At 48.1% G+C, this 26,875-nt stretch overlaps 6 protein-coding genes across 6 annotated transcripts; 3 read left to right on the top strand and 3 right to left on the bottom strand.

The window, feature by feature from the left end:
- Positions 1–460: 460 nt before the first annotated feature.
- Positions 461–2,467, top strand: EV420DRAFT_1483840 (uncharacterized protein; the record flags this gene model as incomplete). Its single annotated transcript, XM_060470018.1, has 5 exons — positions 461–595; positions 652–810; positions 863–1,273; positions 1,439–1,613; positions 1,671–2,467. The coding sequence occupies 5 exons, from the start codon at positions 461–463 to the stop codon at positions 2,465–2,467; spliced, it is 1,677 nt and encodes a 558-aa protein (XP_060326214.1).
- A 438-nt stretch (positions 2,468–2,905) lies between these two features.
- EV420DRAFT_1483839 (uncharacterized protein) lies at positions 2,906–4,658 on the top strand (the record flags this gene model as incomplete). Its single annotated transcript, XM_060470017.1, has 7 exons — positions 2,906–3,078; positions 3,140–3,317; positions 3,368–3,547; positions 3,930–4,055; positions 4,105–4,230; positions 4,369–4,512; positions 4,569–4,658. 7 exons carry the CDS (start codon positions 2,906–2,908, stop codon positions 4,656–4,658), a joined length of 1,017 nt encoding a protein of 338 aa, XP_060326213.1.
- A 497-nt stretch (positions 4,659–5,155) lies between these two features.
- EV420DRAFT_1483838 (uncharacterized protein) lies at positions 5,156–6,726 on the top strand (the record flags this gene model as incomplete). Its single annotated transcript, XM_060470016.1, has 7 exons — positions 5,156–5,341; positions 5,388–5,681; positions 5,737–5,892; positions 5,952–5,976; positions 6,031–6,119; positions 6,177–6,438; positions 6,488–6,726. The coding sequence occupies 7 exons, from the start codon at positions 5,156–5,158 to the stop codon at positions 6,724–6,726; spliced, it is 1,251 nt and encodes a 416-aa protein (XP_060326212.1).
- A 5,725-nt stretch (positions 6,727–12,451) lies between these two features.
- Positions 12,452–14,500, bottom strand: EV420DRAFT_1647821 (uncharacterized protein; the record flags this gene model as incomplete). The annotated part of the gene is made up of 1 exon (XM_060478085.1): positions 12,452–14,500. The coding sequence occupies one exon, from the start codon at positions 14,498–14,500 to the stop codon at positions 12,452–12,454; it is 2,049 nt and encodes a 682-aa protein (XP_060326211.1).
- A 45-nt stretch (positions 14,501–14,545) lies between these two features.
- EV420DRAFT_1276232 (uncharacterized protein) lies at positions 14,546–14,842 on the bottom strand (the record flags this gene model as incomplete). The annotated part of the gene is made up of 1 exon (XM_060467945.1): positions 14,546–14,842. The coding sequence occupies one exon, from the start codon at positions 14,840–14,842 to the stop codon at positions 14,546–14,548; it is 297 nt and encodes a 98-aa protein (XP_060326210.1).
- Positions 14,843–16,521: 1,679 nt separating this feature from the next.
- On the bottom strand, positions 16,522–18,970 carry EV420DRAFT_1483835 (uncharacterized protein; the record flags this gene model as incomplete). The annotated part of the gene is made up of 11 exons (XM_060470015.1): positions 16,522–16,764; positions 16,813–16,934; positions 17,010–17,173; positions 17,301–17,325; positions 17,369–17,604; positions 17,658–17,695; positions 17,870–17,895; positions 17,991–18,177; positions 18,229–18,289; positions 18,502–18,580; positions 18,772–18,970. 11 exons carry the CDS (start codon positions 18,968–18,970, stop codon positions 16,522–16,524), a joined length of 1,380 nt encoding a protein of 459 aa, XP_060326209.1.
- Positions 18,971–26,875: the final 7,905 nt, after the last annotated feature.

Raw genomic sequence — 26,875 nt, 5'->3', positions numbered from 1 at the left:
AATGGTTTACTACGCTGGTTACTTCCCGGTTTATTGTCTTTTCTTACTAGTATAGGTAGAGATACAACTTGTAATGTTGTAAAATTGAATTTTACATGCCTTTTTCAAGTGTGTACACCCTGTAGGCGTATCATCTCCCCTCAACTAAAAGTCGACTGTCCCAGTCGTCACCGTGCAGGTCGCTTATTTGCGTTGCTAGGGTCGTGTATGTTTTCGGAGAGGTGATTACCATTCTTGGAGTCTTTTCCCACTGGCATATGCTCGGCATGTGTCATAGAATTCGATTCTGGCCACTCAGTTATTTTTAGTAACTGGGCGTGTGCTCACCCTGCTTCTCGTTCACAGGTACGCGTTCCCTTTCTAAAAATTTTTCGTACTCTGGGTACGATACCTTACTTGCTTCCTTACTCTCACTACACGTTGAGCCTCCTGCTCCGCGTTCTTTCTCGTTATTCTTACCATGCCTCCGCTCGACCGTTTCTCCATGCTTCATTCGGCCGTCGACAAGTCACCCGCCATCTGGGATTCCGCGCAAGCAGACCGCATTGGCTGTGACGAACTTGTCAGTCAAATCAATGAGGCCCATGTTTTTCTGGTACGTTGACTGGTAGAAGTTTTGCCTTTATTTGGGTACATGACTGGTCTTAACAGACGGCTTACTGTGCCAGTTACCCACCACCGTATCCGAACATCGTAGACAGTCTTCTCGTGACGGCTTCTGCCACCGTACAAGATCTTCCGCCTCGTTTGCAGAATCCTCTCTGGTGTGCATGGCAGCTTTCTCCAGAAGTCACAGAGACAGTATTATTGGTAAGATATTCAGCTGCGGAGCTCGGCTCCGTTCTTTAACTTTTTCCTTCAGGCCGGACCTTTTACCCTCACCGAAGTGCCTTTGCTAGTTGAGTTACCACCTCCCCCGCCACGGACTTCGCCTAGAAAGCACAAAGGTGGTCCAAGCCCACCTGTTGCGGATCGGATGAAATTCGGCCTGCCGTGCGACTTATCCAAGGACGTGCCCAAACGTTCCAAGCGAGACACACCTGTCGTTCAACTGAAAGCGACACCCATCAAGACTGAGCCAGTCTCCGAGGCTCCTTCCAGTGTAGAGCCACCTTCTACTAAGTCTACTAAGACCCATGCCGTTTCTGTTAAATCCGACAAGACGGAGGCCAAAACCTGTGGCCGGCATGGCCGAGAAGTGGTGGAGACGCCTCTTCCTCCTTCGGCGCGTCAACCTATGCCTACCATTGCCGTTATTGCTGAGGATACCCATGTGGATCCTTGAGGCCGTTCGCCTACCCCGGTCACAGTAGAGCATATGCTCAATCGTATCCTGACGGATACGCCCCTCACTTCGGCGCTACGTCTTCCTCACAAGGCATGTCTTTCTTTTCTTTCCATCCCCTTTCTCTTTCTTACTTTCTTGCTTGCATTCTAGGGCATCTCAGGCTGTACTATGTGTGCCAGTCGCCGTGTTCTCTGTACCCACAAGGAGCCGCACTCCACCTGCGCTAATTGCGCCAAGTTGGGGCACTGTTCCTGCCGCCTGTCAGCTGACGACCTTCAAGAGGTCCGGGACACGCTCTTGCCCCTCGCCCAGGGTGCTTACCCTTGTGAGTACTACGTTACCTCTTTGCTTTACCTAAATTCTTACTTTCTTTCTGTTCCAGTGGTTGAAATGTACGATATCAACTTTCGAACTGCCGACCGCACCATCTGCCATCTCCTCAATTGTCTCCACGACACTTATCAGATCTGGTCGGCCTCATTGTGCAACATGTTGCAGGCCTTCGCCCAGATCGAGGAAGACCACGATACTGACACGCTCATGAAGTTCGCCTGCTGCTTCCCTGTCGGACGCCGATTACTGATCGACATGGGGTTGGTGGAAGAGAAGGATAACAAAGAACTGGACCACGTAGCTGCACCCCAGGTCCGGCATTATTATCCGAGGGAACCTGCTCGACGCGTTGAAACTCTAACAGGTCCAGAACCATCTCTCCCTTCGTGGCGTGCCATTTCTCCTTATCCATCGGGTGCCGAGCAAGCGAAGGTCCAAGAGTCCAAGGATGGAGAAGATGAAACCCAGGTTGCAGACGACCTCCAAGTCGACCAGCTCCATTCCTCGCCTGTCCATCCTGAACGTCGGACTCGGTCGTCGTCACTGGCAAGTGACCCGGACTTTTATGCCTCTGACTGTACTGACGAAGCGTTTTCTGATTCCTCCGTTGGTTCCGACCTTGTCACCCTTCATCCCAATGCCGACGTTCCTGCTCCGCATCTGCCATCTACTGGACATATGGCTCCCAAAGACATAGTATGGCATCGCAAGTACCTTGCTAAAGTGGGGGTGGCTGATAGCTGGATTTGGGATGACGATGAGGCCCTCTCGAATATGGAACCACGGGACGACTTGGTAGAAGGTAGTGTGGATGAAGAAAAATCCCTCAAAGGGTCACCGGAGTGAGAATGGCATGAGGCCACCTTCCGGTTCTTCTTCCTGTCGTACCATCTCCATACTTTCCTTAGGACTTCATTTCTTTCTTGCAGTATCGGCCGTTTTCCGTTTCTTGGCACAGCTTTTGTAGTATTATAGGTTCACGTACTTTTCCGAATGTCATGCCCAAAAAAGGGCCGCCTTTTCTAGCCTAGTGACTGATGGACTAGTCAAGCGTTCAACCCGGTCTTTGCTAGGTAAGTATTCGAGTAGCCCCTTCGTCACCAAAATTTCGTACTGGACTATGCTTGTCAAGATCGCCTTGATCTTGATCTGGATCGAGCTAGGGTCGCTTACTGTGAAATTCTTAAGTGCATACAGGCTGCCCGGTCATCAAGGCATGCCTAGACTGTTGGATATAAAACCTTAGAGTTTATTTACCTGCTACCTGGTATACCTTTCTGTACCATGGGCCACAAGATTTATCCTGACCTGCTTGCACTCGATACTGGGATTCCCCCAGAGCAATTCCAGTCGCTTCTAGCATCAGATCATTATATCCTACTTCGCCAGGCTCGTTCTCGATATCCTGCCCTGGTCGATATGAATACCCTGGCGACCTACTTACAGCCCGAGATCAAGTCTATGCTTGACTCCGTTCATCCTTTCTTAGTACATGCTTTCTTTCCTTTTATTAACCAGGCTTACCAGTTTCCAGGCTGCTCACGAGTCTTACTTTCCCAAAGACCGTGATACCCTTGTTATCCGTTTCCTGGCAACGATGACTGCTCTAGCCAATAACCTCAGCCCAGCTTTCCAATCTGCGCACTGGGAGGTTTGGAAAGTTGTGGATTCTACCAGGATGTTTCAATTACTCAGCGTGTGTTCTCATTCTTTATTTTATAACTTGATTTCACCTTCCCTGTTCAGTTTTCCAAGCCCAGGTTCGATCCTGACGATACATTTCCTGGCGAAGTCATCGCACCCATGCTCCCAGGACTCCCGACTAAACGGAACCGTTTCCAGGTAGCACCTGAAGAGGTTTTTCGTCAAGGCCTCCGTTGGCAGCACTTCCAGGATGCCGCTTCTAGCACCTGGTTTGCTAACTTGGTAGGTTTCCACTGTTCTTCTTACTTGCCCAGCATACTCATTCTTTGTAGCAGTGGCCTCCTACGGATACTGTGGCATCTCCCGATGCCAACCACTATTTTTAGAGTTCCTGTACTTAGAATTTGCGCTCACCTCCTAAAAGGCTTGATGTGCTCCTGAATGTATGCTCCGTTACTAAGTTCCAGACGTGACTTCAAATTGCGCTTTCGAGAATTTCATTTCCCGGCTGGATTTAGCCTAAACAGCTCTGCCAGGTTAAACTTAAACCGGGTGTTGCCTTTGTGCATCCGTCTGTTCCAACCTGGTCATGGTATCTCCTTCGTTCTGGCCTGAGGATTTACCTCTGCCTTTCATTTGGAGGGATCTCCCTTGCATATTGCAGGGTGATCACTACCTTTTGCTTCGCCTGGCCCATACCCGATACCCTCAAGTACTCAACTCTAACATACTGGTCAACTGGTGCCAACCCGAAGTAGCTGACTTAATTAACCATGTGCATCCTTTCCTGGTAGGTGTCCTTAAGTTGCTGTACGATCCTTGCTAAGTTACGGCTTTAGCTTGCCCATGCAAACCATTTTCCGGACGATACAGATGCCCTAGCCCTGCGATTCCTTATGACCGTTACCGCGGTTGCCAATAACTTGGGACCTTGTTTCATCGACCCAGATTGGACTCCTTGGATGGTACAGGATAGTCGACGTCTTGTTATAGGTTTCCGGGTAGCTAATTGCCTTGCGACTTTCCAGGCCTTCTAACTTCTTTCTTTTTCCTAGAGCTTTATGTCTCCATTTCCTAGTGACTTGCATTTCCTGGGTGACCAGGATCCAGTTATCCTATTGGATCATTTTCTGGGTTCGACGGGTCTTCAGTATACCAGCGATTTGCCGTTCTTCCAGGTTGGGATCGGTTGTTATCCGATGGACCTGGACAAATTGCCAAGTGCGATTGCGGATGCCCTGCGACTTGTGAGCTCATTCTTTTCTCCTGGTGCCTGTTTCCAACTCGACACTTCGCGCTTTAGCTGTCCCAGGCTGGAGTTTATCCTATTCACTTGCCTGCCCGGCTGTTCTCGCATGGTTATACTTGGTCTGGCACAGGTCCCATTTTCTAATCCCCAGGGTACCTTACTTAATTATTTCCATTCTTAGTACCCTTTTCTTCTATAGTAGGCACTTTTACGAATTCAGCTGTTTTATTCAGCCTGCTTCCTTCCAGGTTGCCCGATCGTATGACAGGACTTCTTTTCTAGTTACCTGTGCTTCCATGGTTTGCTTTTAGCGTCTTTTACTTAGTTTCTCAATCTTATTGGGGCAAAAATAAATCTATATTTTCTGAGATAGACTCTAGTCCTCTCCCCCCAACTAAATAAAGCCTGTCCCAGGCTGTTCGCGATCGATCGATCATTTCCGATCAATGAAATGCTCGAAGACGTTAGGCTAAGCTAGGATGCAAAGTATGAGCTCACAGAACAAGTTTTATGAGCTCATAAACTGTCAGGCGGTTTTCTTCTTTGTCAGGGATGGGTCTGAACATGCCTCAACGCGACTGTCGGTTGTTTATAAAACCAAGCTGCCCGGTGAACTTAGACAATTATTTCCTTTGTTCAATATGGCGCCTGAGTCTATGCAGATCACTCGTTTCAAGGCTGCTCTTGCTCTTCTCTGTTCCCGTTGCAAAAATGGCGTTTACCTTCCTACCATTCCTGCTGTACTTCCCATTCTCAAAGATGGCAGTCCAGACTTCGACGCCATCCTAATTATCGACAAGGAGAACCTTCGGTTCTTAGAAGGGATTGTACGTTATTACCTCTCTCTCAGGCGCCTTACTAACTTCGTAATAGATGCCTCTCTTCGATAACAAGGAGCGCTTCATGAAGGCCTACCAGGAAGACCCGTCACTTCTTCGTGAGGGAGCCTTTGGTGCCCGGCGGGATTGTCAGAACCGGAAACTCCTGCTTGAACTCCCACATGGTTCTAAACCTCCCGACAATGCAACTCTTCCTGGACGTGTGACTGGTTGGATTCACACTGACCGAGAGGAGAAGCAGGCTGCTGCGGCTGCTGCCATGGCTGCGGCTAATGCTCAGGCTGCTGCTTCCTCTCAGTCTTCTTCCAAGCCCTCCGGGTCTATCCCAGTATGTATTAAGTCTCTATCTGCAAGCCCCCTCGTTGACTTGTCCCCTTCTTCAGAAATTATCCTTCAAGAAGACTGGAAAAACTGTTAAGTCCAAGGCAACTGTTGGTCTTGACACCGATCCCGAGACCATCCTGGTTGATGAGGATGTCCAGATGAAGACTGGGGAGGAAAGTATCATTGTTGACCTGGATAGCGACAAGTCTGACAGTGTACATAGCCTGAACTTGATTCCGACCTCATTGTTCAACTCGCATTTGGAATTTCACAGATGAGCGTCGCCGGAGAAGTCCCAGGTGACTTCCTACTTTTTCAGTCTTCACCTGTGCTTACCAGGTTTCTTTCTATAGTTAAGCCAACGAATCGAGGACACACAACTCGTAAGCATCGTCCTCATCTTTCCAAGCGGGCTGCTAGTCATTCGCCTCAGGCTACCCTGGTGAGTAATTCCTCATGTCCCATTGATACCTGACTGACTACTTTAATTTTTATTCAGCGTACCGCTACCCAGGACAAGTGCAAGGCTTGTCACAAGGAATCCCATGGTCTCTCTCTCTGCGTGACGGTGATTGCTATTCCTTACTGTGATGTTCTTGGACTCAATACCTCTGATCCATCTTATCGCAAGGCAGTCGAGGTTCTCGAGAAGCAAGACCGGGCCTTAGCTGAGCATGGAAACAAGCGTATCCGTACCGATATGAATACCCTGGCACGTCACGGCGAGTTGGGCACTCATCATGTCTTGTTTCCCATTGCTGGTATGTACCTGGTGACCGTTATTGCTGGATTTTACGTATTTTCTCCCAGCCTGGGCGACTCAATTCGATCTCCAGGCCAAGCATGATTCATTGGAGGAGGCTCTCAAGATCTTGGCCAGCCATCACTCCCATGCTGATTCCTTGGAAGGTCTTCAAATCCGTCAGTGCCAGCTCCAGGCTGATCTCGAGCTCCTGGTTCACTGCTTGGAATCGACGGTCGTTGCTCACAAGTTCTGTGTCAACAAACTCAGTGTTATCGATGCCAAGATCGACAGGATGATCTCTTAGGCTTACTTATATTCCCTTATTTCTTCACTCTATGTCTTCCACTTAGCAGACCCCATCCAGGCGACTTAGTCGTGCCGTAGATAGCTTTGATTGAGTGCCTTACGCATTCTCAGCCTGCATGCAAAACATAAATAATTTCTCTACCGACCACGTGCCTGCAACTTCCAAAAGAGGGTCCAATGACTCGTAATCCTCGTATTCTGGGTGAGAATAAGCGAAGTCATCAGGTACATCTTCTACTGGTTCCGGCGAGTTTTCCAGTTGGTCTAAGCTTTCCTTTGACATGTCAAGTAGGGATTCCAGCTCTTCCGGGAGATCAATCTTTTTCCTTGCCATGTAAGGAATAACCCGGAAGGTGGCGACCTTGAATCCCCAAGTGCTGCCATTCATTTCTGCAACAATGTACAATCCTCCCTTTGTGTGTCTAACAACCATGACAGGACCCAAGTACCTGGGTCGCATCTTGCCACCAATAGCCTTCTCAATGGCTGTATTTCTGACCAATACCAGGCTACCAGGTTTGAAGTTCAACTGTTTAATAGTTGCAGCATGCATCCGGGCATACTTCAAGGTGTCGCGTACCTTGATTTCGTGTAGCTTACTGCGTAACTGTGCTACGTCAGACGAATGTTTTGCCAAAGCCCGGGCCTGGTACCCAATCACTTCTTCCGTAGTGAGAATACGACCTGGGTACTTTACTAACCATGTAGCTTCTACTATGTCTAGGGGAAGTACCGGGTGGGCACTGGTTACTGCGAAGAAAGGGGAACAACCCATCCTGCATCGTGTAGTAACTCGGTCTGACCACATGATGTGTGGGAAATATAATGACCATTTGGAAGCGACACCATTACAAGCTTTGTACAAGGCCTGGCGGACGTCTAAGTGAGGCCATTCAATTTTTCCATTAGCCTGGGAGTTGTATCCCGAGATTTGAATACCCTGGATACCATAAGTTGCTTCCAGGTAAGCTATGGCTTTCAAGAACGGTGACCCATTGTCCGTCACAATCAATGATACACAACCCCACCTGCAAAACACATCGTGGAACATCCAGTCTCCGATTGCTTTCCCAGTTTCTGTTTTCAACATTTTTCCTTCCATCCAACTGGTCAAAGCACACCTGCCATGTACGATATATCGGTACCCGGAAGATACTGGCATATGCATAGTATCTACATGGATGACCTGGAAAATCGATGGTGTGTGAGTTACCATTGGTGGAATCCGTACTTTCAACATCTGACGTTTCTGGCATATTTCGCAAGTCTTCACGTACCAGGCTATGTCACGTTCTATCTCCAGCCACCAGAACCGCTGCTTAATTAGTTCTGTAGTTGCGTAGACTCTGCGATGCCCCAGGTAGTCATGACTTGACTTCATTATATGCATTCGTCTTGGTTTCTCAATTACTAACTTATGTTCACCTTCCAGGCTCTTATGGTATATCCTTCCGTTCTCTTTGAAGAAATGTGTAGCAAACCTTACAAAGTTTCGAACTTGGGCATCCGCCAGGTTGGGAGGCTTTTCAAGTGGGTGGTCGAGCCAGGCCGGCACTAATGCCAGCCGCTCATCCATTTCTTTACCAACTTTTCCCCGATGATCTTCAGGGTACTCTTCGGTCTCACTGAATTCTTTTGCTTCGGGCAGGATGGGTGCGCCATACAAAACACTCGTTACCTGGCCGCCACTGTCAGCCAGGAAGCCTCGATCCGTTTCTAAGTCTACCAGGGCCCTGGCTATCGTGACATAACCATGCCTGGTATCTATCCGATCTGAGAAGTCATCGAATTCCAGTGGGGCTGGTTCTTGACTGATGTCATATTCTAATGGCTCATGTTCCGGTTCCATGTCTTCTTCCAGGCATCCATATTCATCGTCTCCTGGTTGGAAATCCCTTCTGGAAAGACCATCTGGTCCATGAACTTTGCCAGGTACGTGTACTAACTTGAAATGAAATAGAAGTATAGCTTCTATCCATCGGTTTATTGCTGCATTAGGTACACTATCCAGGTTTCGCAACATTCCTAAGATATACTTGGCGTCAGTTTCTACTACCAGGTTCCTTGATCCCCACACCCAGTTCTTGCAAGCTATCAGGGCTAAGTGCAATCCATACAGTTCTCTCTTGGGTTGAGAAAAGTTAGCTTCGCGTTCATTCAAGGTCATGGATCCGAACCAGCAATAATATCGGGTCTTAGGATTTTCAGGGTCAGATTGACATATGTAGAATCCAACAGCCCACCAGGATGTATCGACACATAAGATGATTGGCCATTCATAGTTTACTGACTGCAATGCTGGGCTACTTGCCAAGGCATCTTTCAAAGCCTGCATCGATTTTTCTTGTGCCGGGCCCCACTCAAAGGGTACTTTCAGTCGTGTAAGATTAGTCAAGGGCTCTGCGAGCTTTGAATAGTCCTTAATGAACATTCTGCAGGTCCCACAAGTTCCCAGGAAGGCTCTTATGTCTCCTAGTTCCTTGCAGGGTCCCCAATTGAGGATGACTTTCATACGTTCAGTCTCTGGCTTCCTTCCTTCATAAGTGCAGCGGTGGCCTACTACGATAATTTCAGAGGCACAGAGTACGGCTTTGGGCCCAGAGAAAGTTCCTCCACTATATTTCATCTGTTGAACAATTCGGTTGAGCACCTGGAAGTGTTCCCAGACGAACCTGCGAATTCCTGGGTTCTCAGGTATAGTTTCGTAACCTCTGCCTGGCAGCTCGTATCTGGTTTCTGGTCCTTTTACCGGGACATCATCAATGTATGGCCAGGTGAACAATGGTATCTCATCTTGTAAAATGTAGGTTACATCATCGTGGAATATGGGTACTGAGTTGGTCCAGCCCATTGGTAATGTAACCAGGCACAGTGCTCCAAACGGCGTTTGGAAAGTGGTAAGGTCCCGGGACGATTCCGCTATGGACCTTTCATCATATCCTACGAATAAGTCCAGGATCCCACCACAAGCCCTGCCCGCAAAGTGAGCTGCTAGTTCTTCTGTTGCTGGGGGAAGTCCAGAATGCGCAATGGTAACCACATTCAACGGTTCCAGGCTGTGCACTAAACATAGACTCTTCCCATCTTTCTTCAATACACAAAACCACCTAGAGCGGTATGATGAGTTCGAAGGCTCATATACTCCTGCATCTATCTTAGTTTTGATTATCTTACATACATCCTGGTATATGGGAGCTGGGATAGGAATGTTCATAAGAAATCTTCTTTGTGTATGTCATCGATCTTGAGTTTTCTCTCTTCAGAGTACCTTCCAGTTGGTTTAAAATCTTCCGGGTGAGGTGATAATTCAGGCATCCCTGCGAGCGGATCTCCCTTTATATCACGGATGATTCTGAAGTTGGAAGGTAGAGTTGTCAGCACTGGCTTTGTTTTCAAGGCCACCAGCTTATATTTCTTGGTTACAAGAACTGCCTCTCGTTGCCAGGTATCCAACCCAACATTCAAGGGTGCGTCATACAACTCCTCCCGGTCGACCCAAGCTTTACCTGGTTGCCAACTCTGGGCTTCTCTTTTATTCGAAGCTTTGATATCAAAGACTGGTAAGGTATCCCTCACTTCCTGTACCAGGACCCCTGTTTTCGTACTTGGCTTAATGCCTAAATACTTCTGGGCATAAAATGTGCTGATAAGGGACCCGGCTAGTGGGTCCTCAGTTACTTTCTGACTTGCGCTGAGATAGAAATCTTGGAGATTCGTCCTAGTGAATTTATCCTGTTTGCCTGGAGGCCCAGCATAACTTTCAATGACGAAGTTACCCTCCTTATCCTGTGTGAGAATGACCGCGAGCTCTCCTTGATCTGGGATCAGATCTTCGAGCTCTGAAAACCCGTAGCAGGTTCCCTTTGAAGTACTGCCAGTGGTTGTCCTCTCAGATAAGTATGTACCAGGGTCCGTTTCTTGGTGTTAGGGTCCGTAAGAATCATTGTCTGGTTGCCATCCGACGAGTTCTTTACTTCACTAGAGGTTAAAGTATCAAACGGTCTTCCAAGCAACAAATCATACGCTGGGTTAGCTAGCACATGGACTTGCAGGTAAACCGTGACTTCCCCAAACAAGAAAGCCACATTCTTCACTAGTCCTAGCGATTTTTCGACTCCTCTATTCGCACTTTCCATCAAGATATAGATGTCCAGTGAAGAGGCTGGCTGTGGGCACCTGTGGAATAGTGAGCGGGCTAAAGGGCGAACCTCAAAAACCCACACACACACTCACACAACTACACAAACTACAATCACCCTCGTAAGTTCTAGGGGGAGCGATTATTTCTAATGCGATCCAACTATACTTCAATATCTCGAAGAGTTTCTCTTATTCTCAGCGCTCTTAGCAAAGCTAAGCTTTCTCTAATGACTTCCTAAGTCTAGGAACTTTTTACAGGAAGGTCATTCACTGGCGCGACGCGACCTTCAAGGCAGATTTGAGTTAAAGTACACAAGGGACACTGATCCCAACAGAAACAGAGGTAATACATGCCGAAACTTTAGTGAGCTCGCTAAAAGAACACCACAGGCAAGCACTGACTTAGCCTGCTCGCTACACAACTGTATGTAGGGGTTCTCCAACTAACTCCAGCAGGTTATCTCGACTCAAGAACACTTCAGAAGCGCTCGGAAAACAGATTCAGAAACGGAACTTCGACAGAACTGACATGGAACAGACTGAAACAGAACAGAACAGAACAGAACAGATCTCAGATTTCCACTTCAAAACATTCTCCGAACAGACTTATCACACTCAACAGAACAGAAACAGCGTCACTGATTCGTATTCACTCTGACTAAGTTCTCAAAAGTCTTATCAAAAGGGTATCTCGTATTTCTCTGAGTGAGCTCACTAATTCTATGCACAGCTCGAAGTCACAAACTGATCCTTTGTTACAGTACCGCCTTCAACGCGTGCACAGGAACTTGGGGGCTCGAAACTTCACCTCTACCTACTGTAACCAGTCTACTTATACTACAGGGGAATTAGAATTACAAACGTCGTGCAGTACCCAGACTCCTACATGTGTAGCACGTTGCCACCGCTGCCTTACTGAGCATCCGAGTCGGACTTCCCAGTTTTAGTCTCATTTCTATAGTGAGCTCGCTAAACGCGTGCCAAGAGGTGCTCTCCCGACACCCATGGGCTTGTTCTCTAGCGACCGACAGGTCTAGGTGCATGGAACTATCAGTTCTGGTGTATGTCGTTCAGGACTTCTTTCTTGGATTCACAGAGGCTTCTCGTAGACACGGCAACAAGTGAGTCTTCAAACAATGGGACTCAGAACAATGGAACGCGGGCTCGCGGACTTCGGCCGAAGCCCATTGCCCAAGCTCATGCCGGTGATATCTGTCATCTCGCTTAAGGATTTCCCCGGATTTTCAGGTACGGCGCGTCACAGTTAGCGAGCGCGCTAAGTGTTCTCAGTGTCAGTGCAATCTTCAAGGTTTTATCTAGCTACCGCGAGTGTGCTTGTAAGTTAGAGCCTAAGGCATTGGGTATAGGGTTTGGCCTTCTCATCATGCATGCCCATCAGGTACAGTGCTGTGACTAAGTCCTGTTTAGAATCCCGTTGCTTCTTATGCCATAAGTTATATTCCATGTCATTGCACTGCGTAGCATTAGTGTTGACGCGTAGTTTTAGTCCGCTCGCTCACTATCTCTCAGTATGCGTGTAAAACACTCTAGATTGCAAAATTACACGCGTAAATAGGCTGCAGTCACAACACCGGGTCGTATTCCCATCCCATCTGCTTAGCCAGGTTGGCTGAACATGACACTATTTGTGACCCAGAGTCACAAAGACATTCCAGCTTCTTTCTTCCGGACACCAGTGGATACACTGATCTCAAAGATTGTGACGAAGAAGCTATGACTACTACCGTTTTGGCCCTCTCCCCTTCCGGGATGGATTCCAGATATTGAACTACCGGGTCACTAATAATTGTCAACCCTTCCGGGACAAGACCTTGACACATAGTGGTTACATAGAAGCCGCATTCGACTGGTAGATCTTCAATCCTGATGCAGTTTTCCAGGCCTGGTTCCAATATATTGGCTACGGAGCCCAGAGGTACCCTAGGTGCTTCCTGCTCATCAACTTCTTCTGTATCCGTGAGGTCTTCCAGGAGTACTTTGCTGGTAGGAATCCTTTTCAGAGTTACATAGGTCTTCATCTTCTGCCTGGCACCTGGTGATGATGCCAGCCAATGTTCTGCTGTCAGGGTAATGGGAGCCTTCATCATCTGGTCCCAGACTTCCTTTTCTAAGTCACCTGACTGTGCCTCTACTTTCTTTCTATAAGCTGGTTCCTTTCTAACTTCACCTGGTAGAACAGAGATTTTCTCAACGCGGCCAGGGGATGGAAGTAAAGTTACATCGGGTACTGCGGCATATGGGTTTTCGGGTTCCAGGTGACCATCATTCCCAGTGACTGAGATCACTGGTGGTACTGATCGGGACCGCTGATCGACTACATCAGGATCGTCAGGTACGAGGTTCTCATCATTATTACTACTAGAATTAGGGGTATATTTGCTTTGCAATTTTGGGCGTGATCGCCAGTTTTCTGCCTCTGCTCCTCGCTTTTGGTTTTGGATTACGTCCTCTGGTGAAGAGTCGACCGGCCCAGCCACCGCCGCTGCCTTTTTATGGTGCTCCCCTGCCTTCATTGAACGTTTACGAAAATCCTGGGTATCTTGCGGAGCATCATTGGCCTGGCTAGCCTCTTGATGTTGCTGGCCTCTGGTTTTCACGACAGATTCCCATCGTGGTCCTTCCAGGTACTGATCAACTTTATCCGGTGCCAGGTGAGAGGTTTGTTGTACCAACTTTTCGAGCATGTTCCTCAAGTAGCTGATATCCTCTTTCTCTTCTGCTATCTGATGTGACATAACGTACTGAGGCACCGGGCCTGGTAATTGCGGGGCCGCAATATAGGTCTGTCCAACTTGGTTAGATCCAGAAGCCTTATGCGTTTCATAATAATGCTGAATTCTTGCTTTTTGACTCATCCCGGTGGGTTCTCTCGGAGGAGGATTCCCATCTCGTAACCTGTACATATTCTGAGTTCCTGGTACATGAACTAGTTCCCCGGTAGTAATCATCTCTAACTTGTAGGGACAATCTACCTGGTAATGTCCAGGGGTCTCACAGAAATGACAGTTACCCGGCACGTCACTGCCAAACTGTCCGTGAGTACTTGGTGCTGGTGCGAGCTGGGTTGGCCTTGGTTGGGCCTTTATCTGCGCCAACATCTTGTGTAACTCCTCATCTCTTTTGCCTTGTGATGTAACCTGGTTCTCAAGTAATTTAACTATGAGTCGGTTGCTGTCCACCATTTCAGCCAGGAAGTTATGCAGTTCCCCCGATAATGCAGCAGGTGCGGGTTCTTTCTTGAGGGTCATTATGCCTCTACTAGCTGAAGCACCTGGCGCCTCAACCTTGGGCGAACTATCCACCTTAGGTAAAGACCCATCGAATAATTCATTGTAGACGGCACCTGGTCCCTTCAAGACCCAAGTTCCTGCGTCGAACATGTCTTCCAGGGGCCAGGGATCGCGTGCAGTTCTCGCCGGGTTAGCCGCAGTTACTGGCACTGCTGGCTGACTACTTAGACGGTCCCGCATACGCTTCCACAAGGTATCATGCTCGAATGGCGAGATGAACAACCTTACCAGGTCCAGGTTCAACATTAAGTTCTCCTTGATAACCTGTTTACTTTTGGCCTGGAACTCCCTTCGATAATTTAAATAATCGGCAGAGTCCATAACTCCTTCTCTCTTGCACTTATGGGCTACTTTAATAAGCCCCTTTCATGCATCTTCATCATCTTCTGCTGCACCATCATAACTGCGCAGGACTTCCTCCTTGAAGTCTTCCCAGGTCTTCCCTGCCTCGAAGGTAGGGAATGCTCTCCACTGATCTTCGATGTCTGTACTGGTATAACGCACAGCCCAGTCTTTCTTCTCCTTGTCCGTGTCCACCCCAGCATGAATCTTAAACATTCCTTCCATGATCCGGAAGTGTTTTCGAATCGCCCGGGGGTCCGAGGTTTCAAGCCTGGGTGCATCTCTTGATGACTCCATTGGCATCTGTCGCTTGGTAGCCATGTTTAATGACTGTGGTTGTGTAGGATTCTGTTGAGGTTGCGAGTTCAGATTTGAACTGAAGTTGGTGGCTGGCCTAGTGCTACCAGGAAGACTAGAACTTGGTGAATCAGGTTCCGGGGAAGCATCGTGCAATTCTCTTTCGATCCTTGCTCGGTCCAAGGCTGCTGCAGCAATGTTCGCTTCTATCTCGGCTTCTAAATCCCACTGATCTGCTTCTTGTCTTCTCCGTGTTACGTTCAGAACTATACCAGCTGCTACTTCAGCTTCGTGGTGCAATCTGCACTCCGCTGCCTCTCGTGCTGCTTGTAGTTTTCGTGCGTCTCGTGCGGCTTTCCGCAGCGATTGAACACTATTCGGATCAGGTAGAAGACGTGAATCTTCTTCCAGGTTGTGGAACTATTAATTCCAATACAAGCTTCAACTAGATATATACCCCCTCGCGGTGGGCTCCAGATGAAAGGTACTAACTATGCTAAGGAAGGCGAAGTGCTACACACACACACACACCCTAACACACTCAATAATTGCGGTTTGAAGGGGTAAGTTACACCGGGTCGATACTTGTACTGTTATACTAGTTTCGGGTGGACAATGAATATAATTTGTTTGATTGCAATATTCTGAAACAACACAAATCTGAACTTTCTGTGTTACCGAACACAATCTGATACCAACGGGCTGCCTGGTACAGTTTCCTGAATGCGTACTAACTGCCTGGTGCAGTGTCTGAACTGATACTGTCTGCCTGGTTGCAGTTTTACTGGTACTAACATGGATTCTGGACTGTACTTCTGACTGTCTGTCTGTATCTTTCTGAACTGACTGCTTTCTGAACGGTTCTTGCACACAAAACGTGACCAGATCACTAAATACTATTCCAGGTGAGTCTAGGACTCGAAGCTCTTAACCAAAACCCATACTAATTTGCTTGGTAGCGTTCCGGGGGCCAGAAACCTGCCTTCCTGCTAGTTACATGGATAGTATTTATACTATTCTACCCTATCTATATTTCCAATCTTTCCAGGTACTATTACTGCGCTTGCTGATGGAGCCGGGTGGATATGAGCTCACTTCCTGACAGATATGAGCTCATATCCCGGCTCCCAGGTGAACCCGATCATGATCTTGTGCCGCAACCTGGTGTCCTGGCTCATGATACTAAGTTTTACCTGTACCGGGGCAGAGCCCCTGGTGTTATGGTTCTTGTTTCTCATCTACCCGGCAAGCCAACCGTTCGCCTGAGAGACTAGGGAAGCTGCCAGGTAAGTAAAGCCGTACGCGATCGTCCTTTATTTTGTTATTCTTACTTTCGGACCGATGCCATCAGGTGGCCATCAGTGCCAGTGATGCCGGGTCAGCTGGTACCATGTGCGTCGACCCGCCTGGACCTTTGGTTACTCGGGCTGAGTCATCGGATCACCGGCTCGTCACCCGAAGCATAGATATTGTATGGCTAAGTCCCAATGGTTTACTACGCTGGTTACTTCCCGGTTTATTGTCTTTTCTTACTAGTATAGGTAGAGATACAACTTGTAATGTTGTAAAATTGAATTTTACATGCCTTTTTCAAGTGTGTACACCCTGTAGGCGTATCACCTGTCCTTGGTGGTCTGTATACTGTGTTAATATATTGTCGTGTTGCAAACAAAAAACACAAACCTTGAAAATCTCAATTTGCATCAGGATTTCCTGATCTTAGAAAGTGATGACAGCGTCCAAGTGATCTGAGATGTCTTTGCACCAACCACTAGTATGTTGTGGTCATGAAAACGTTCAAGAGTGCGAACAGGATTGTTGATGGCCAAATTGAAATCCAGGCGATATACCAGCACTGACTCTACAGTGGGTGCTACAGAAAGTGAAACTGAGGCATTAATACAGCACTTATGCCATCCATCCAGCAATGCTCGATCTTGAACCTCCTAAAAAACATCATTTATAGGATTTCAAAAAAGGGATGGGTGACATACGTTACTAAGCAATGGCAAATGATAGAATGTACGGTATCTTTCACCCACTAAAATGGGGGGAGACTCAACCATTGTTCCAGAACGAGCTAGGTTGCGATCTTGTTTTAGTTGCTTTTGGCTAGCTGATACAGATGTAGATCATTGCCTCTTTTGGTGATACAAGAAGGGATACTTGTTTGCTCGAACAAACAAAGAACCGTCTTCACCAATTTGACTGAGCTCAATGGTGGGGAGGTCATTAATGTTCAAGCCAGGTGTTTGGTGGATGGGGCCAGAGCGCCTAGAAAGTGTCCGTGGCCCCATTGTTCCACTTGCAATGTCAAGAGGCGGTGAACCTTGGGAATCGAACCAAGTGTAAAAGCTGGGAGGTGGCAGGCATTAAGAAGTAATTGAGGAGGGGCACTGCAAGACCTTGGTTTCCGTTTTACTTGGTGTTTCTATGCCGGCGATGATGAACGTCCTCTGCGTTGTTCTGCCTGGGATCCCACCTTGTGAGCTCCCTCGAAGTTTCGACTATTATTAAGCCAAGCAACATTTGCCAATCCTATACATGAACCTCCAGGCCTGAGGATTTGGTTACACTGAACAAGGGCAGCAAATGCATCAGAAAACCAGGTATCCGCTCCCTCAGAGTCATCTCGGATCAATGGTGCAGCCTCAGTCAAGAAGTTTGTCAATCCAGTGTCACTTGTCCAACAGCCCCATGCGACACCGATAATACAATGCCAGAGCATTTCCTCAATACAGTTGGAGGAGTTCCAGTTTTCCATAAGATGCAAGTCGTCCTCTGACCTGCAAGCAAACATCAGTGATACCTTTGCAAGATGCTAAAAAAAAACTCCTACCTGTAAAGTAAGCGAGATGGAGATATGTTCCCCGGAACCTGGGTACAGAATGAGCAGGAGTGGTGATATCGCAACGGCATCAATGAAAGTTTTCTTCCAATGTTGCACATTTTGTTCAAAAGTCTCCTCAAAGATCATTGTAGTTCTGAGGTGGTCCGAGTGTTCAAACCTTACAGTTAGAGCGAGTACCATGAATACTAAGGGAATCTTACCTTTACGAATGAAAGTTTTTGCCATGCTAAAGAAACAATCAGAAGTTGATTTAAACAGTGTTGGATCCCCTTACAAGGCAAAGCACTGAGCGAATATGAAAAGCGATGCCATCCAAAATACAAAGGGCATTGGTGTAGGTTTTGATGGACTCATCCTTCTGGTTGTTCACCAGGAGGCAAATATCACGATAGACATTCTCTTGTTGGTTAGTTGCCCATGGACTTGGCATTGATCTGTTCCTATATGCACCAAGCAATGTGTAAAGTTCATTCAACTTCACGGTCCATTGCTCCAGCGGCTCCCGAATCTACCAGACAGGATTAGGAAGGCTCTCACATTCAAGAAATGACTAACTCACGAAAGCTGGGATAGTATGAATGAGTTGGGATACGCGAAAAGATGCAGGCCATGTCCACCACCTTCGCAAGGATAATGGTGTCAAGAATTGTGCCAAATTGGTCTTCTGTGGTGCTGATTTCATCGATACAGGCCTTTTCAGGTTCGCACCAATATCGGTCAGCAAACTGCTTCAGTGATCATCCCATCACGATATCTCCCAAGTAATAGACTTTTCAGTGCAAATATGACATTAACTGCATCCTCAAGCTCTAAGGTCAGAGAAGCATCATACCTAAATTGATGAGTGAGGAGCCAGGATGATGGACCAGGATAGGATTGAGATAGGATCTCATTTACTCCCTTGACTTCAGCTATTCGTGAACCCAGATTAGAATTTTAATAAATTATTTAAGTATCTATATATATTGATTTATTTTGAGTCTATAGCTGCTTATAGGCAAATAACAAGTCTGATTAATAAAAATCACAAGACCTTATCCATATACAGCAATGGCAAGGTGCCAGGGGTGCTCAGGCACAATCTCATTTGAAATGAGCATACCAGTCTTGTATTCCATAGAAGTCATATGAATGTCCTTGTCAATGAAGGAACGAGGAAGCACAGTCAAACTATCGATGGCAGATTTCTCAGGAGAAGAGTCTTTGCCGGTGACAGAAGGGACGACAATAGGAGAAGAGTCTGGCATAGTAGCAGATGGCTCTGCAGCAGCGCTGGACTGACTAGTCTCAACACCAAGCATGATACTCCAGAACGGTTGGAAGTTCAAGAGCGAAATGCCAGTGATGTGCTCGGTAACGGGCAGCGTGCAAATGAAACAAGCATCTAGATTGTCAATCTAGATACTAAATCACACACACACACACACTATCACCAATGTATATAAGTTTGAGGGTGAGTACGATAGAAGCACTCGTGATGTACTTAGATTTAGATAATCTAGTGGGGTTTTGTCTGAAAACAACTTCAATTCTTCTTTCGATGTGTTTTACACAAAGTACACTAGTCTGCGATAGCGGAGTTTTATGGACTGGTTTTGCAAGGTATAGTCGAGCAAGTTATACTCATTTCGATGTCGTCTAGAAGAGCTTCTAGCAGACACTTCAAATAATCAAACAACCAAAGACTCCGAGGTCTACAAAGAGTGCAAAATCACTCTACAAAGAACGCTCAGGTTCTGACTTCAAGTACAAGACTTGCAAAGAGTACACAGACTCTGGAGTTCCTTGAACTCGACGATTGTTCAAACTTAAAGTGTTCTAGGGCTTATTTTACTTCAACTAGATGAGGTCTTTTGACTTAAAGTTGACTCAGCACGTCTAGATCACTAATCTCAGAGAGAGAGAGCACGAGGCCTTTGTCCGTGGAGCAGTTCAATTAACTAGCAAGGCGCAAATGCAGGGACGGCTCTACTTCCTACTTAACTCTTCTAGATTACTGTAGTCGCCCTTATGGGTTGACTTTGGTAACTTAATTCACTTCAGTCGAGGATATGCAATAAAACCAGTGATTGATTAGGTAGCTATACAGGCTACTAGCACAAATGCGGGGGAATGCTTTCTTGCCATTATGCGTCTAGTTGCTGCTAATTTATACGATTCATGTTCTAGGTATAGGAGCCCGTATCTACAGTAATTATGGTATGAGCTTTGGAATTAATACAAACAGTGAGTCACTATCCTACAAGTATCGCGCCATTCCATAGTTTTTATTCAGTTCGATGCGACTGTGCCGGGTTATTCTGTTGCCGGGGAGTGCCCTACTAGTCCGTGGGTGCTCCTTCTTCTGTCTGCAAGGCTTGCCATGCGCCATATGTATGGAATACTGCGGTATGCGCAGGATCTCGAGGATGTAACCACTGATCGCGATCAACTGCAGGTCCAAGATTATATTCTGTTGATCACTGCACGATCAAGGTTGGTCATCTCGGTACCCAACGTGGCTATTCATTCTCCCAAGGTTATTCCTTTCCTAGCCTGAGTTGATCTCAAAAGCTGATCTGTTTCTTGACTTAGCAATTTTTCTTGACAGGTTCTTTCTACTTGTCGAGGCGACGAGGCATCTAGTTCATTCCATTCTTCAACTTCTTGGTTTTTATACTCCATACAGATGAGTCCCTGAGATTTGACTGTAATAGTCTTGTTTAGGTAGGGCTTAGCTTGGCGTGTTGATGGCTGGTAGAATTGACTCTTCGAGACGTCGTTTCTAAGTCCGTTCTGTACTGCCATGCTTTCATTCTTTATGTAGTATTTAGCTGCCAGCGCGAAGCCTCCACTGTAGCTCTCTCTACCACTTGTAGATTGCATAAACTGATGTAAAATCGCAAAATCTATGGGTAGCCTGATACCAGGCGTATCATTGGATGTATTGGGGTGGTTTGGTAAGCTGGTCCATATGTTCCAGCTTTCGGTATTCATCCAAGTAGGACTCTCCGACTTGGTTCTCCAAGTTGGTAACCAGTGGCTCATCCACCTCTGCTCGTTGTCGAGGGTGGACCCACTGTTTGAGAAGTGACATCTTCTCTCCTGGGGTCTTGGCAAGTCGCATAGCTCACCGAGTCCAGGTGGCTCCAAAGGGCTTCAGCCATTGGGAGTCCTGAGAGTACTCCACCAATACTGGCAGTATCGGGGTCTTCCTCTCGTCGTCACAGTCCATAGGCCACAAAGGCCCTGCTCCTATGACCGTGCGACCAGTCAGTTCTCTTTCGCCTCGGTGTGGAGATTCACTTGGGTTAGTCAGGACTTCGCTGGATTTTGGAGAGTTCCGTAAACTCTTTAAATACCTAGGGTTGCCTTTGCTGTTAGTACCTTTTTTTGAGGTGGTACATACCTGGGAAGGGGAGCCTCTCTCCCCTGTTCAGCCCGCTTGATCCTTGTGGGCAATTGAGCTTTTTCGGTCAGTGTCCTCTAGGGTAGAGGTGGCCGTTCCCTGGGTATCTTTTCCACTTGGTTCCACATGTGGTGCTGGGTTATTCCCTGAGGCTTTACAACAGTCCGCCATTGGGTCCGCTGGGCTCCACCGGCCCTCAGCTTCGTCCCTAGGCTCACCTGGATTCCCCAAACTCACCATCACTGAAGTGGTCTGTCGTCGGGGAACCTTGATGCATGGAGGGGATGCTAGTTCACCATCGTCTGGATCCACTGCCACTATATGCAACTTTCCCAGGAGTTGGACTTCATAGTCCTCGTTTTGACCTCCCATATGGCGGATGTCACCTGCAGGGAACAATGATGTCGCACCCCCAAGGTTCCACCCTTGGTTGCCTGTCGAACCGGTAGGCTCCTCTGCATCGTACGTGCGCCCCAAAGGGGTATTTGCAGTGGCTTGGACACAGCCAGTACTGCCAGTACTAGGACTTGGCTGGTGGGGTTCATTGCTAGTGAAAGCAGTGGAAATCCCATGTACACTGTTAATGGGCAAACTCGAGGGTCCCCCTCCTGCTTTTAAGCAAGCGTCAAATGGCTGGGACAGGTGCAAGGAGCCCCGTCGATCCTGGGCTTTGTTCCTGGTCATACCTGGACTCTTGATCCATTGATCAAGAACTCGATCCGGATTCTTGATCGAATGATCGAGAGTTGCTTCTGGATCCTCAATCAACTGATCGAGATCCATCTCGCACTGGTACAGGCCTCGAGTTGCTAGTCGGGTCCGACTCTTTCGTGCCCGACCCTCAGGGGTTCATTGCCTGACAGGTGGTGGTAATCCCCTGATACACCGTTTATGTTTTGCGATTCCTTCACAGTGGGAGACGAATGTGATATATTGTTACAAGTATCTACAGATACAACATAAGCATGAATATTCATGTCATCAGGTGCACCATGATAAACCCCAGCCGACGAAGTAGAATCGCAGAGTCCTATGCTGGCGTCTCTTTTATCTCCTCGATCTCTGTCGAGCTAGCGAGGTCTTCTTCCTCTATTTCTGCTAGGACAGCTCAGAGACGGGTTGCAAAAGTCGATGGCTTTTTCTTTGGGAATTTTAGCCACTTTGACTTGTCAGGCAGGCATTTATTGTCCCGCCCCTGGTGTCTGGTGTGTCCGCACCAGAAACATCGCTTTTCTCTTTTGAGATGATCGATGTCCATAGGTTCGCCTTCACCGCCGTAGGTGAATCCAGTGGCATCCCTTTTGCCCTTCGAGCCACTCGAAGAGCCCCCCACTGTTCCGGGCCTGGAACCAGCGGTCCTGCTGGGATACTTCCCGCCTTGGGCAAGATGAACTTGGTAGTTCTCGTCCATTTGTAGGACCCTGCGCCTCCACTCCCAGTAGGTGGTAGGCCTGCATATTGTCTCTGCCCATAATGATCTCCTTGACCCTGGGCCAGATTGCGAGGGCGATGACTTCCTCCATTTCCTGTCATTGTGGAAGCATTCTGCCTCCTATGGCCAGCTGTTCGAACCTCTCAAAGAATTCAATGGCTGTCTTGAACTGCGCTTGTTGCAGTTTTTTCCATTGCATCCGCTTGATTTGGACCTCTGCTACCTCCCTGAAATGTGTTCAGACATTTTCCTGGAAGGTCTCCCAGGAGGGGAGGCGATGTCTCCCACTGTGTGGGTCCTTGTAGTGTCATTGCTGATGGACCCACCAGGTCATCGCTTCCCCACCAAACCGGTGGGCTGCGAAAACTACTCGACTTGGGCCATACCCATATGCCTCGTTAAGCGCGAAGTATTGGGTGAAGACTTTGAAGTAGTATTCGCAGTGATTGAAGAAGCGATCCAAGTCGCTAGCCTTCCCATGGAATTTGTCAGGGACCTCTATCAACGTTGGTTTCACGTTCCCCCAGGGGTTGGGTTGTCCATCAGGAATAGCCCATCCGTTCAGTGGATCAGGTGGTAGAGGGGGGTTGACAGGTCAGGGTAGTGATCGAAGATTTTGATCACTATGGGGTGACAGTGGTTGTGCCGGAGGTCGAGGTGGTATTGGTGGAGGTCCTCCTCCACCACCACCTCCTGGTCCTCCTGGGTCATCCCCACCTCCTCCAGGAGTGGTGGGTGCTGGTCCACCCATTTCTCCTGTTGGCGCTGATTGTGAGGGGTCCCCACCCATACTTTGGGCATGGAACTTTCCTCCTCCTCCTGCAGCAGTTAATCCCAGGATGCTGGATGGGGCCCAAGCCATGTCGGGGATCAGGTTTTCTGGGCCTACTATCCCTATGTCAGGGAAGGATTCTTCACCGTAGTGCCTTCCTGGCACTATAGGTTGATCAGGATGTATCACGTTCCAATCAATGGCGGTGTGATACCAAGTTTTGGTGCAGAGTATCCGATCCTCCAGGGCAGAGCCTAGCTCCACAGCCTTGTATGCCTGTCCCTGGTCAGACGTGGTCCACTTTACATTGTACCATAATCGTCTGCTTGTCCATTCTAACATTTGCTGCCATGTTAGATCATATATTTGCCGATCCATAAGCTCTTGTGCTTGAGCCCTGGACAAACTCAGGTGGGTCGTTGGAGGGGCTTCTACTGGGGGAGTGGCTGGGTTCATTCTCCTCGAGTTGCTGGTCGATGACCAGGCCAGCTTGGGTCCAGGGGTCTGTCCTGTTGTCATGGTCGGGTGGAAAACCGATGACCTGGTATCAGGAGAATATCCCATATCCTGCATCCCAGTCATCGTTCCAATCCCAAATGCCCCTGACATATCTGTAGTACTCATCCCAGATCTCCAGGGCATCTTCACACTTCCAGATCCAGGGCCATAGGTCTCAGAGTGGGAGGAAACCATAGTATCCATTGGGTAAGAACCCTCCTTCTGGGGCAAGGAAGGGTTCGAGCTTGATGGGGGGTTCTGCTCCCTCATACTCGTTGGCGGCCAAGGTTCTGAGACGTTGACAGATGGAACAATTGCAGTAGGGGTACAGATGGGGGGTCTGGTCAAGCTCCCTTAGGACGCAGTTCAGGAGGATGATAGGGTCTGGAAAGGGTTGGTCTCCAGCAAACCAGTCAAGGATTCGGTCTCCCTCAGGGGTGTCTCCTGGGAAGATAACCCACTGTCCCTGACTAAATGGGGATCCTGGGTGGGTGTAGTACCCTGGGAGCTCCTCATTATTACTGTCGGAGTACTCGGTGAATACGACGTCGTTGGGTCCGTCTTCGACAGGCGTCGTTGGTGGAAGTCTCTGAGATGTGGGCAAAGCGCGGCTCGGCAAAATCTCTGAGGTCGGCCATGGTAATGAGGGTCCTAGGGAGGACTTCAGATTCAGGTCAGGGAGAGGGCCAGACAAAGTCTGACTCGTGGATGGAACCGTCATCCCACCATGAAGGGGGTCCTTTGACTCTGTAAGTTCCATTGGGGGTGTATGACAAGAGAGAGGTTGGGGCATCATGCCACTCTGGCTCTGGAGATTCATCTCTTCAATGTCCTCCTGTGTCGTCCACTCCCTGTACATCTCCTGGTCCCCTGGGCAGGGAGGAATGGGTTTTCACCTTCTTCGAAGGTGGTTCTTCACCTGGTTCATCTATGGATGATTCAATTGAATATGTCGATGTAGAGCCCACTCAGTTCCTCTTCGATAGAGGTGCTCTCCATCATCGTTGAACCCTGGGACAGCTGCGGATAACTCTGTGGAGGTGATGGATGGCTCCTTGGAGTCATTGTCATTGCCCCAGGTTGTGTCATCCCAGGACCCATCCGCATTGGTCCAATATGCGATGGTAAATCTGGGGTCGACTCAGTCGTCTCCATCATCTGGAGGGATGCCAAGTCATCCGAGCTCTTCTTCCCAAAGGGATTCTTCGCCTTCACTGTCTCGCTGATCCTTGCCCTGAAGCTCAAGCGTGGGGGCTTGCTCTTCTCTGTTGGGTAAGGGGTGTCAAAGTGCATCTCGCTCCCCCCTTGGCCGGGGTGTGAGGGAGCGGAGCCGGATGGTGCTTGTTGTTCGTGAGGTTCCTGTTGATGAGCCATTGAGTCCGTGTACTCTCCCTCTTCCGGGGGTCAGTGCTCTTTGGCATTGGGTTGGTCAGAGGATATGGAGAACTGTGACTGCAGTTACTAATGTCAAGATACTGAAGGTACTTCTGAAGATAATGGCAGGCGTGGTCTGAGGGGGTGAGTGGCATAAAGTTCGTTGTACCACAACGAATGTTTATGATCTCAGGGTACGGTGGGTGCCGTTTTGAATAACGGGCTGAGGGTTTCTTTTCTTTGGAAGTATAACAGTGACTGACTGTACTGCTGACGACAGGTAAGGGTAGTAAGGGCAAGCTTCAGCTAATTGTTAAGCACTAACTCTAATCTGAACCAAGGCTGGTCTCTATCCTGTCACTCGCATTCAGTGATTCAGTGTTAGAGAGGCATTGGTAGATTGCGAGAAGTTAGGCATCACTTTATAGTGAAAGCAAGGAGCTTGTAAGAGTTAGGAGTATATAACCTTAGCTGAAGCTGGGGTCTAAGGCCACAGCGTAGGCTAGTTTAAATACATGTTAGACTCGCACTAAGAATAGTATCTACAAGGGTGTGTGCAATGAGAAGTGCGTCTTTCAACGAATGAGGAGGGAGGACACTAAAAGAAGTGTACTCCCGACATATGAGAGTAAAGAGTGCATATCACCTGCATCTGCGTGGGACCCCATCTGAATAGGCTGCATCCCATAGGCCAGCCCTCGACTGGTGGTCTACTCTCAGTCCAACTACTAAGAAGTGTGATGCCATCAAGAGAAGCATAATAGCACATGCAGGTCGTCGGTCATCTGGGGTGCGGCAGCTGTGAACTGGGGTGATGGCAACCAGGTAAACGGGTGCCAGGCAGAGTATCATGGGTCCGAGAGATAAGATAGGCAGGTCTGGGGTTCTGAGGGATAAGGATAAGATAAGATAAGAAAAATAGGGGTAAAGTCATAATACTTGCTTGCCTCCAATTTTCCAGCATTCGTCAATGGTGTGCCCAACTCCCTTACAGTGTTCATTTGACTCATGGGATCTTCCATTGGATGGGCATTGCTCATGGCGAGTCATCGTGTTCATGTTCTGGATTTGAAGCACTAATGTGGTGATCAAGGCATGTAGTGCTTGGTTTGACAAGTTGGTCATCAGTGAATGTGTGTGCTGGCTTCCACGACCATGGATGCGGTCACCATGAGCTGTGAGTCAGGCTATGATCTTGACGATATCAGTTTCACCATGTAACATGCTGACAACTGGATCCCAAGACTCTGGAAACAAGTCAATAAGGATAGTTGTGAAGTTGTCATTAGTGATCTTCACCCCAGCATCATTTGCTTCCTTCAATAGATGCCTCATCTTCTCAACATGACCTCCATCACTGGTGACATTTTCCCCATCCTGGTACCAGGCTGCTCTGAGTATGTCTTCCCTTTGTTTGTGAACTACATCTGAGTGTGCACCATATTCCTTTTGCAGTTTTGTCCAGGCATCATGCAAGGTTCCTCTGGGGTCTAGACCGAAGCTGAAGGGGTCAGTAACATTGCAGATGATGGACAACAGTGCAGCACTTTTGTGTTGAGCATATTCGAGCTCTAGAGGTTTTAGGCTCATCAATGGAGTACTAGCCAACATTGGGACCAGGTTGGGCTGAGGTATTGCAACCTTGTTCTCCCAGTAGTTGACAAGTCCTTGAGGGCCACCTTCTGCAATCATAATCATTTCCCATGCCACCCAATTTTCTCCATTGAACTTTTCATCAGCTT

Source organism: Desarmillaria tabescens (genome assembly GCF_030435595.1).
Source record: "Desarmillaria tabescens strain CCBAS 213 chromosome Unknown EV420scaffold_44, whole genome shotgun sequence".
Classification (NCBI taxonomy): Eukaryota; Fungi; Basidiomycota; class Agaricomycetes; order Agaricales; family Physalacriaceae; genus Desarmillaria; species Desarmillaria tabescens.
Note: the sequence above shows the minus strand (reverse complement) of the source record. Positions and strands in the feature narration are given on the sequence as shown.